The 12,331-nt window shown below is 37.0% G+C and overlaps 1 protein-coding gene across 1 annotated transcript; it reads right to left on the reverse strand.

The window, feature by feature from the left end:
• Positions 1-6,980: 6,980 nt before the first annotated feature.
• Positions 6,981-11,879, reverse strand: LOC107950649 (nitrate regulatory gene2 protein). Its single transcript, XM_041075821.1, has 4 exons — positions 10,468-11,879; positions 10,176-10,360; positions 9,332-9,555; positions 6,981-8,007 (listed from the first exon to the last, which is right to left on the reverse strand). The coding sequence occupies exons 1-4, from the start codon at positions 11,726-11,728 to the stop codon at positions 7,221-7,223; spliced, it is 2,457 nt and encodes an 818-aa protein (XP_040931755.1). The 5' UTR covers positions 11,729-11,879; the 3' UTR covers positions 6,981-7,220.
• Positions 11,880-12,331: the final 452 nt, after the last annotated feature.

Genomic DNA, 12,331 nt, shown 5'->3' on the forward strand with positions numbered 1-12,331 from the left:
TTCATTTTTTTTTCATATTAATATTTTTTTTCAAATTAATTAGAAGTGGTCTTAATATCAGGGTCATTTAATTTGTTTCATCTATTTTTTAAATTTTTTATATTTTATTTTTGTCAATTTAAATTTAAAATATGTTAAAAAAATTTCATATTTTCGTATTTTCTCATATTATTTTTGTGGGGGTTTTTTTAGGCCTGATAAAAGGCATTTTGACTTTTAAAAAGCAAGCTGAAGCCGACCATTGCAAAGCCATTGTCAGACCTATACTTAGGTGATGCAGGCCAGGCCTGCATATTAGTCATGTCAAACTTTTTTTTTCATTTCTATTCATTTTCATTTCATTTTCATTTTATTTCATTTCAACTTCATTTCATTCTAATTTCATTTCATTTAAATTATTTTTTTTCAATTTAAATTTATTTTTTTCTCAATTCATTTATATTATTTTAATTTTAATTTTTTCCTCATTTCATTTAAATTTTCTATTTTTCAGTGCAAATTTAAATTTTTTTGTCATTTCTTTTAAATTATCTATCTTTCCATTTATTTTTTTCTCATCTTATTTAAATTAAAAGTTTCTCCCATTTCATTTAAATTTATCTTTCTTTCAAATTTAATTTCATTTTTTTCTCATTTCATTTCAATTAAATTTTTTCCTCATTTCATTTAAATTTATCTTTCTTTCAATTTTCATTTAAATTTTGTACCGTTTCATTTTAATTTATTTTTTTCTCATTTCATTTAAATTATCAATTTTTCCATGTAATTTTCAATTTTTTCTCATACAATTTATCTAATTTTATTTCATTTACAATGTTTTTACAAGAACATGTGCTCACTAATATATCACTCGTCATATTGGAGTCCAGCATTACGAGACGATTGACCAGAAACATATACACGATGTGGGCATGTTGATCGGTTGTGTCCGGATGTTCGACACACAGTGCACAGTTTGGGTTCACTCGTCTCCCTGACATCCATGTCATTTCGAATTCTAGTTGATTGTGGTCGACCTTTGGAATGTCTACGGAGACTACGATCAGGCACCATCTCGAAAGCAAGCGGTGGAACTTCCCAGTTTGAGACATCGGGCATTACAGGAAATTCGTTCCCTCATATACGTAATGTGCATTCCAACCTCGTCTATGAATTGTTTAACATTTAAGTTTGCTCTCGCACACGCTGCATGAACATGCGCACACAGATATCGAAGAGTCTGAAATATCCCGCACTCGCATCGTCAGTTTCGCAGATCAACTGCGTACGACCTAGGTGGAAGACCCGAACGACGGCCGATGTACTCTTGAACTCGAAAAGTCTCCAAGTCGCTTGAATACAATTCAGCGTCAATTGTTTGTACCCTTTGACTATTTACCGCCATAGCCTTTTGGACGGCCTCTACGTACACATGCCCGGCCTCAATCTGCTTAGCTTGTCTCAACCTCATCTTAGGCATCAATGTTGCCAACCTATAAAATGTTGCCGAAACACAGCAGAAATCGGGAGATGGCATGTGCGCCTCAATACAGAGTTGACCGCCTCTACCAAGTTGGTCGTCATCTGCCCATACCGAAACCCCTCGTCGTAACTTTGAGTCCATTACCAGTTCTCCATGCTACCTAACCATGTCCGGAGATCTGTTGGTAAAGATGACATCTGAGATTCAAGCCTCGCGAACCTCTGCCTAAATCTTCGCGGTTCTAACTCATGAGCTGCATATTTAATTTGAAATCATCATTTTTAAAACAACAAAAAATTTGAAAAGTAATTTTTTAAATAAATACAAACAAAACTTTTTTACCCATGTTCACGAGTTCTTTTTTCCAATCTTTATTCTTATAGTCTCTATGAAAGTTTGCCGCGATGTGCCGAATGCAATAAACAGACCTCCACGAAACCCCCGATCGCCTTATCGCAGCAAGTAATCCTTTCGATCTATCTGATATAATGCAAATATTGTCTTCTCTGACAACGTGCCTCTACAGATTTGTGAAGAAAAATTTCCAAGACTCGAAGCACTCACGCTCCACGATGGCAAAAGAGATCGAAAGTACATTTCAGTTACAGTCTTGTGCAACAGCAATCAGGAGTATTTGCGTGTATTTTCCATACAACCATGTCCCGTCCACCTGCACCATCGACTTACAGTGAGGGAAGGCCCTAACACACGGCTTGAACGTCCAAAAAAATTGGTGAAAAACTCGTTTCCCTGATTGTATCTCCCCATCCGGGCCTTTATACGGCAATGTTTGCAAATTAGTCACTGTCCCAAGCACATACTCCTACATCCCGGCTATCCACCCTTGAAGCTCGTTGTATGATGCATCCCAGTCACCATACAACTCTCGTATCGCCATTTGCTTTGCCCACCATGCCTTTCGGTACGACACTTTATACTTGAATCGAGCTTGCATGTCCATAATAAGGATCGACACCTGAATGGTGGGCGACTGTTTCAACAAAAGAATGATGCAGTTGCATATAGTTTTTGCATCTAACTTTCCATGGCCTTGCGACATACAAGCAGACGTGCATGTGTGTGGACCTTCTAGTTTCCTTATCATCCACATCTGCGTCCGCTGCATTAACGCGGTTTGGACATGCCATTTACAACTACTTGACGCTTTCCAACATTCTCCTACGTACAAAGGCTGCGTCGACTTCGTTACTTTATAATCCACACCTAACTTCAAGCTAAGTTGTTTTATAGCATGTAAACAGTCTTTTTTGTTATCGAATTGTTGCCCTACAAACAACTCTTCATCACCGAATTCTTCGTCAAGTAGGTGAGCCGGTACAATATTTGTATATTCCGGAAACTCGCTTGCTAGCGCCACATCAGGATCCACGTCGGTCATGAAAGACCCCAAATTATTTCTTATAACTATACCAGGCCCCGTGTTCCCGACCGAATGGGGGTTTACATTTTCACCCTCTACCAGCCCTTCCTCGTCTATGTCTTCAGGGATGTCATCCAAATCAAGGTCACTGAAATCATCGTTTGGATCACGGTGGGACTGATCATCATTATCAGACCCTTCATCACCATATTCTATGGTGGCCAACACCTCTGGATGGATCTATAGACGAGGACACGGGTTTGGGATGTTATACGAACATCCGCCGGTATTTGGATTTTCGGGAGTTGGCATTGACCATCCAAAACCCAACTGATCTTCCTAGGTAGGAGACGTTAAGATCAAAATCAATTCTAGAGCGCTGGCTTGCTGGAATTACAACTTGAATCGGATCTGATTCAGCTATCTCCGCGAACAACTCAATCGGGTTGGGATTTTCTATCTTAGGAGGGCAATAAATTGCTATCATTGTCCCTAGATCGTCATCATCTTCAAGCTCCATTTCTGAGAACTTTAGTGGATCAGTTGAAACCAGAAATTTGTAAAACAGTCTCAACATTTGCTTTCTACAACGGCTTACTATCTTTGTACTGATTTTCCGTTTTAAATCTGACAACGAAACACGTCTATTGAATCTCATTCCTATTTTTTTCGACTTCGAAATACATAGCCTTCCTCAGTTGTATTTATCATTTCTCTATCGAAATGAACATAAACAAACAAAATTTGGGAATTCATCTTAAAAAAATTTTGCTTTCTTCTCAACAAAGAAAAAATTAAAATTTTTTCTGAAAAGACTAAAATCTTAAAAAGCAAACAAAAACTCAAATGGAAGATAAAATACATATATATATATCTGATAAATTTAGTGCCGGACATTGACAGGCCAGCACCAAAAAAATTTCAATTTTTTTTTAATACTGATGCCGACCATTGACAGACCAGCACCAAAAAAATTTCAATTTTTTTTTAATACTAGTGCCGGCCATTGATAGGCCAGCACAAAAAAAATCAATTTTTTTTAATACTGGCGCCGGCCATTAACAGGCCAGCACTAAAAAAAATATTTTTTTTGAAAACTCATATTCCGGTGCCGGCCATTGACAGGTTAGCACCAAAAAATTTTAAATTTTTTTTTAAATTGCTAGTGCCAGCCATTGACAGGCCAGCAAAAAAAAATTTTGAATTTTTTTTTTAAATTACTGGTGCTGGCCATTGACAAGCCAGCACCAAAAAAAAATTTTCAAAAAATTTGTATTCTAGTGCCGGCCATTAACAGGGAAGCACCAAAAAAATTTCTTTTTTTTGAAAACTTGTATTTCTGTATACCAGTATGATACGGTTTGAAAAAAATACCCTGGTGCCGGCCATTGACAGGCCAAAACCAAAAAAATTAATTTTTTAAAGCCTAACACAATCATCAAGCAATCATGTGTGCAAAATACGAGTTGGAGTCGGCCATTGACAGGCCAAAACCCTAATCTACTGTTCATTTCAGGTCATTTTGGTGATTGTTTTTTAACCTGGGTTATTTTTGTAAATATTAAATTTTTTGGGGTCAGTTTGGTAAAATAGCCTGGTTTCACATTTGATGCATATTTTGCACACACGTTCATATCGAAAATCAACCCATTGCCTGACTCCATCTATTTGAATTGTGCAACCTGCAATCAAAGGACTCCAAGGATGGATATCAACACAGTCTTTGAGAAAATGTATGCTCTGGGGGATTTACTGTTGTCATCGACTAGATAACTCTTCCCACAATTTAACCTAGGAGGGAAGCCACAAAAGGCCTAAGATACTCAAGGGGAAGGCCTCAAATTTGAATTCATACATGTAATGAGGAGAAAAGATCAAGGCTAGGAGAGATATTTTGGGTACATCTTGCTGTCATTAGCAAAGAACCGTCAACCGCCTAAGGTCTTTCTTTAAGGATAAATAGGAGGTTAGAGAGGAAGTCGAGGATAAAAATAAAAAAAGTCATCATCCCTTGATGAAAGAGTGTCATGCTCTCATAGATTCCATATTCTGTTAATGATACGTTGAAGTATCCAAGAAACGAAGTTCTTGTAGTCATAAATGTGCTCGATTAAATAGTGGATCTAGTAGGCTCTGCTCAGTTCTAATTCTTGATGGTTAAAGGGAATGACAAGTCCTCTTCTAATGGAAATGTTGTTTTGAGGGTGGAGTTCACCTTGCAGAGTATGTCGCATAGCATTATCTTCATCCGATGAAGATTTTGAATCAAAGTGTTCAATCCAACTATAGTTGTAAATGGGACTTATGCTCATTTTTGGGGGTGGAGAAGGAAGGGAAGGTTTAAGAGGGTAGAAGACAACAATAAAAGCAATAGAGTGAGAGTGGGTGGAAAAATAGCTCAGAAGAGGGATAAATTAGATGGAAAAGAGCTATGCATGTCAATTTTCTAGCATTTAAAATGGTTATGAGTCACAAGAAGGGGGAGAGGAAGGAGTAAGTAAGAGTAATTGATGAGAATAAAGGAGCATCACTTAAAGATCCATTGCAAGTTCCAAATGGGCCAATTACAAGAGCAAGAACTAGACAGTTCAAAGAAGCAATTAATGGGCTAATCCAAGAGATATGGGCTGATTATGAAAAGAAAAAGTCCAAGATGGGACCAAATAAAGATCAAGGCTTATTTAATGTTATAAAAGCAAATTCAAATTCCTATTTAGCTTTCAAATTCGTGGCCTTTGTACAGATTATCTATGGGACATATTTATCTTTTATTAAAGTCATTTAGTTGCATTTAGATGAATTGTATAGCTGGTTAAGTCAGATTCATTGTATGGTTCGATTCATGCAAATATTAAATTGTTGCTTTAAATATGATTTTTCCTATTATTGGAGGGCTGTTCCAAGTATAAATAGGGGGATATGAGTCTGCAACAGGGATTTATTAGAACCTAATATATTTAAAGAGTGTTTTTCTCTTTTGATTCTTCAACGAACTTACCAAGATCACTTTTGTGGCATTCTAACTTTTGTCTTATCACTCACAAACCTTCTTTTCACAAACCTTCTTTTCTTGATTGTGGTGACTACTTTCTTTCTTATACGTTTGGTTCATATCTCTTCATAGGTATCGGGTTAAGGCTCTTTAATAATCTAGAATCTAGAATCTAATTTTAAAACAATCTAAAATATACTTGTTCTAAATTGAATTTTTGGGTCTCATAACTTTAAACTTGCACTAGTAATGATGGAGGCCAATTAAGGAGATGAACCAGAAAAAAAAAAAGATGGAGAGGTAAAGGGAGTATGATTAGTATCTCACAGAATATTAAAGAAGTTTCTTGGGAGGAGGCAGAGGCAATGATTAATTGCAAGCGGTTTATTTTTATTTTATCATTTAGTCCTTTTAAAAAGGAAGCAATTCAACAATCAAAATTTTAGCTTGGCTCAATAGCCAAACAGTTTTTCGAAAAAAGAAAGAAAATTCTTCGCAATAACATAAAAGTTGTCTTATTAAACTAATAACTAAAGCTATAATTAACTTTTGGCTGAAATTTTTTTCTTTTCAAAAATACTTTTAGTCAAATAAAGAAGTTAAAATTTTAATTTTTTTTCTCCCAAAAACATTATTAAATGCTTAATTACTTTTTTATCCCTCATCCTTTTTTCTTCTTTTTTTTGTTACAGAAAAGGAAGAAACCCTTTATTTCATAATATTATCTTTTAAAATAATACAAACGTGTTAATATTTAATTAAAAATATTTAATAATTATATTTAAATATTTAAAATATATTTTATAAATAATTAATATTAATTGCTTTAAAATATTTAAAATTTATATTTCATATATTAAAATATTAACAAGTTATAATAAATTATTTTTATATTCATACTAAAATATAATAATATTAACTAATTTAAACATTATTTAAATACATAATTCTTACTTTATAAGAAATGTTTAAAATAAATATTTTATTTCTCAAAAGTACTTTTTGACAATAATATTAAATACTTAAATCTTAAACTAAACTTTTCAAAATACTTCTGCATTTTCCATAGTCCTTTTCAAAAGTGATGTTAAACTAGTTCTAAAACAATAACACAGGACCACATAATGCACAAGTTAGAAGAGAAATAAAGCAGAATATGTGTTTAATTCATCTGTTGAAATTGCCATTTTCCTCTTCTTTCCCTAAAAGAATTCGAGCAATTTCCTGTGCAGACAATTCCCTTCGCTTGATAATTGATCATAACTAGAACCACAAAACCAAAGACCTCCCATGTATATACACATCCCAAAACAATAATTATAAGAGCAACCCAGCTCTTATATGTTTTTTTCTCAAAAATTCAAGTGGGGAAAAAATGTATTCATCTATTTGATATGATAGGAACGGGAGCATACCGTGTCAAGTGCCTCAGTAAATACACCAGAAAAGCTGGTTAATGCTCGAAAAACGCCGGGCAAGCCTGTTTGAAGATTATTCAGGGTCATTGCTCTAGTTACCTCTACTGCTTTGGCATGCCTCATCATTTCATCTTCCACCCGCCTTTGACAGGCTGCAAGCTCTGATTTCTTTTCAGAAAGGGGATCCCGAGCATCCAGAACCGGTCCATGATCAGATCCTAAATCAGGAGGCCCCATACCAACCATAGAGTACGAGTGGTAGAACTTCCTTTCTATGTTCCGGAGAGATGATGCCTTTTTCTCAAGCTCCTTTGATGCATTTTCTGTTTGCTTCTTAATCTTAAGCTCTTCAGTTTGTTTGGCAGATATCACACGGACAACATTGATGAAACTTTTGATACCTTCAGAAGCTACAGTGTCAGGTACACGTTCAAGAGCAAGCTTCCACTCGTCACAAAATGCATATACACCAGAAGGGTCTGCATTGCCATCAACATTGTCGTTGCTGAGAGGGAGAAGGGAAAGCCTGAACCAGCCATGGAGGGAGCAGATAAAATCACGTTGAAATTTTATTAAGCGACAGAAACTAGAGTGCCACACAGTGACAGCAGACTCAAGATCTCGTGTTGCCTGCCGATGCAGTTCAGAAGTGGAATCACCTTTCACTGATCTGTTTATAAGGCCACGGACTTGCTGTACAATGTTGCTCTGAACTTCATGGTATTGATGCATTGACCCCCACATATACCTCAAGCTGCATTCAAACGCAAGTTGTAGAAATGGTCAAATAGAAATTATTTAGCACAATAAAATTCTACTGTGCTGAATTTCTATAGAAAAGGGAACCAAAAATTATAGTATCTAATTTAATTGAAACGTATTTGGCCAAAAAATATATATAATTGAAACAAAAAGGACCAAAAGAAAGTATTCACGATATGATTTTCATCTAATTAACAAAAACGGCCGTTAAGAGAACTATCATTCTATACTTCAACTTTCATGTATGGCACATCATATTTTTCTTCAGGTAGCGTATGAGATGAAGTGTTCAAAAGTCACTCAAAAAAATACTAATTTAAGTACAACACAAGGTTTGCAGGCATGTTCCGTGTAAATTAGCTGATCCACTATGGAGAGCTTAAGCAGCCTACAATTGAATTATTATGACCCATCTGTTTGGCAGTTTTGTTTTAGCAATAAACCCCATTGATCGGCTGCAAGTCAGTCTGCTCAATCTAATCTAACAAGTTTTACACTTCAGAATTTGCAAACTGTTTCAGGTGTTGCAGTTAATCATCATACTTCTACTCGATTTAATCATGCCGCTGAACAACAATGATAGCAACATCAATGATAATCGTGGGCTTTGATTAGTTTACCATTCTCAACAAACTGTCAAAAAAAGATTATGGTCGGTCTCCAATGCACCTAACCCCCAGCCCCCACTTGGCCTAAAAGGTGTTCATAGATCAAAGAAACACTGTCAAGCAGTACTGGGGCCACTGTCTGACTCTAAAAGAAAAAAAAATTAAAAATTTGCAGGACTACAAGGCACATGTGCTACCAGAGTGGACAAATCATAATGGTTCACCTACCGTATGACTCACCTACCCAGCAACATGCCAAAATCTACACTTACAATGTTTGGAAGGAGATGAAACAAATTTAACATTCAATTCCCCTCCCAAATAAGAACTAAAGCTACCAAGGGACAAGTTCCCTTGAGGACGAAGGAATTTCAATGAGTGAAAATAATGGGAAATGGAGGAAAAGAAAAATTTGTACCTGCTTCGCTGAAAAATAATCTTTAATTAGGGCAAGAGTTGAAAAGATGAACTTTTCTTGTTTGAGAGGGCAGAAGGTTTGGAACTCTAATAATAGTTTAATCCATTGCTAACACTGGTACTTAGATTGGTATTTCATGACCCGTTTAACGTTCCCAAGAGAGTGTTAGAGAATACTTAATGGTCCGTGGATGCATATAGTTGCATTGCATCATTAACATTTCAAAAGAATGGCCTTTATCCATTTCAAAACAAAAAAGAGAGGAACGCAAGGAGAAGAAGAATACTAACCCATGACAGATTTCAACAAGCTGAGGAACAAGATTACTGTCTCTAAGCCCGATAATGGCAATAGAGGTGGTAGAGACAGCCTGAGATGTGACAATAATTAGTGATTGCAGCCTTGTTATCGAGGCCTTGGTCTTGTTTATCTTGGCTTCATCCTCTCCCTTGTATTCTTGATTTTGCAATGCTGACAACTTTTTCTCATGCTCAATCTTTACTCCTTCTCTAGCCTGAAATTGTTAAAAAAATTATTGTCTACATTAGCACTCATCTGAACAACATGGCTTTACCAGAATTCACCCTCCCAGGAAGCCAACACATATGAAAAGTATCAAATTATCTTTGCACCGCATGTTTCTTTCCTTATCAAGATATTTTGATACCAGAATCCTCGTATCCAACAAATTCATGAAACTACCAACAAGTATTATTCCCCTTGCATTGAATATAAAAGATAAGCAGCAAACTATCAAACTGAATAACTTATTGTGCAAGGAAATAGGTAAATTAAGTGAGAGCACCTTCGTTCTCTACCAACCAACACTAATTTAAGCAAACTTGAAGATAAGAAACCAAATATCATTCACCGATGCAGAAGAAAATATTCCCAGACAAGAAAACTTCCAGTACATTGACAATCAAGAAAAGCAGGACAGGAAACAATGCTACAATACTAACCCAAGCTTCACCTCTCCGACCCAACCCCCCTTTTTTCTTGTCTGAGATCCCTCGGTGTCTAATAATCATATTAATTTAGACTGAATTCAGAGTTGAGCCGGATTTGATCTAAGTAGTACATAAGAAAAAGTAAAAGTAAAAGGGAAAGGGAAAGGGAAAGAATTTATGTTACCTTAACGTCCTCGTAGAGTTTCTTCTCCCAAGCAAGGAGCCGGTCCAAAGTAGAACAAAGGCTCTTTGAACCGCCCGGTTCATTGAGGGCAGTCGCGTCAAGTCGGTATTTCACCGCCAACGGCGGCTTTGAAGTCCAGCTTGAGCTCAGGTTACTGAATGTGCTACTTGAATGATATACTGTCTCTGTAAATTTAAAAATGAGTAAAATAAATTATAAATTTAAGTAAACAAGATGACATCAATTTGAACTGTAACTAAAATAAGCTTAAATTTCCATATCCGAGGCTTACTTTTCAACTGCCTGAAACTTTTATCTAGCTGAGCTCTACTGATCTCAAGCATCTCGGAAACTTGATCTCCGGCGGCGGCAGCCTTATCGAAATTCTCTTTGATCGCATCGACGATCTCTTTCAAATCCTTATGCCTGACAACCATCGTCATATCCATCATAGCGCCCGTTCCATAACCGCCCGCAGACAATCTTGCATCCTCCGACTTATCATCCATTTTATTGCCTGCGGCTGCTCCATACATCTGCTGCCGTGGCTGCGGTTCTACCGGCGGAGGAGTCTGACGAAGATGATGCAACTTCTCCGACTCCCCTCTCCTCGAAGACCGGAAACTGTTGCGGGTCCCGATCTCGGATCTGGATGCCACGTCATCATATCCCTCTTCATCCGATGAACTCGTTGTAGTAAAACGATCATGATCATGGTCCCCCCATTCGCTGCAAAGCACTTCTTCCCTTTCCGTTTCCTCGTCAAAATTACTCTTGGCATTACCGGAACTGATGTTGTAACGGTGGTTCAGCTTTTGTGGACGGAAGAAATCATATTCTGATTTTTCCGTTTCGGTATCTTCCGTATCTTCAGGGTAGTTAGAATCTAAATGATGAGGTTGCTTTCGTTGTTGTACTTTTTGGTCAAAGAATTCGGAGTCTGGTGGTGAGGGAGGGTAAAAATTTTCCCAGTTCCAAACGGAAGAAGCTTGGGAAGGAGTGGCTGAGTACGTGGAATTAGCTGGATAAGCTGTAGGGAAAAAGTGGTTGGAAAACCCAGATTTCGAGCTTCGAGGAGAAGAAGAAAGGCTCGATTCGGACAAAATGTGAGGGAGTTTCGGGGGTATCTTACGTGGCCGACGACGATTGGGTGCGGGTACCGGAGATGAGACACTAGAACCGGAGAGTATGTGAGGGAGTTTCGAGCTAGCTATAGTCGGAGAAGGGGAAGGGGAAGGAAAGAAAGGAGGAGGGGGAGGGTGCAGGGAAGGGGAGGGAGATGGAGGGACACGTAGAGTGGTGGGATTAGATGGTGGAGGAGATGGGTTGGGAGGGTGGAGAAGAACGGCAGGGGTTTCGTCGGAGACGGAAATAGGCTCACCGGCCGCGAAGGAGGCGAGAGCCGAGCCGGTTACACGAAGAGAGCGGCAGTAGTCGGCGTGAGCCGAGGCTAGGTGATGTCGAGCATGAACGGCTTCCTTCATCAAGCGTCGCCGGTCCTTGCACCGCCTTACGATCTCTTCATTGTCTAGCTTTGACGCCGTACAACCCATCCTAACACACTATTTGGTCAAACATGAAAAAAGAAAAAAAAATCAGCAAATAAATGCTGAGCAGACGGTGGCGCGTAGTGTAGCAGGGGCGCCCGGTTTAAGCTTTGTTAACAACTGAATAATGAAAGGAACTGAAGTGCAAGGTAATAATAGCTGATGGGGTATTTGAACTTTTTCCTTTTTGGTATTGTGGCGGGGTCTTCTAGGGCTTTAAAAAAAATCCAAAAATTCATAAATCAAATCAAATGCTAGTATTTTGGTGGGATAAAAAATTGAGTAAATTTTTGAAAAAGAGCCCTTTTTAAAAAAAAATTTATTAGATTAAGTGTAGCAGCTGTTAGTTAAAAAAAAACAATATTACATTATTTAAGAATAAATTGTAAATACATTATGAATCTATGGCACCAAAAAAAATTAAAAAAAAAATATTGGAGACAATTAGAAGCATTTTTTTATAAATCAGTTAAAAACTTTAATCTCGTAATTTTTGAAAAAATAGTCTAATTTAATAATTTGTGTATTTTTAAGAAATTGTCTAAAAAATTACTATGAATAGAATTAAATTTTATTTTAATACTAGAAGTATTTTATTAAAAAAATTAG

The sequence above is a fragment of the Gossypium hirsutum genome, chromosome A08, assembly GCF_007990345.1.
Source record: "Gossypium hirsutum isolate 1008001.06 chromosome A08, Gossypium_hirsutum_v2.1, whole genome shotgun sequence".
Lineage (NCBI taxonomy): Eukaryota > Viridiplantae > Streptophyta > Magnoliopsida > Malvales > Malvaceae > Gossypium > Gossypium hirsutum.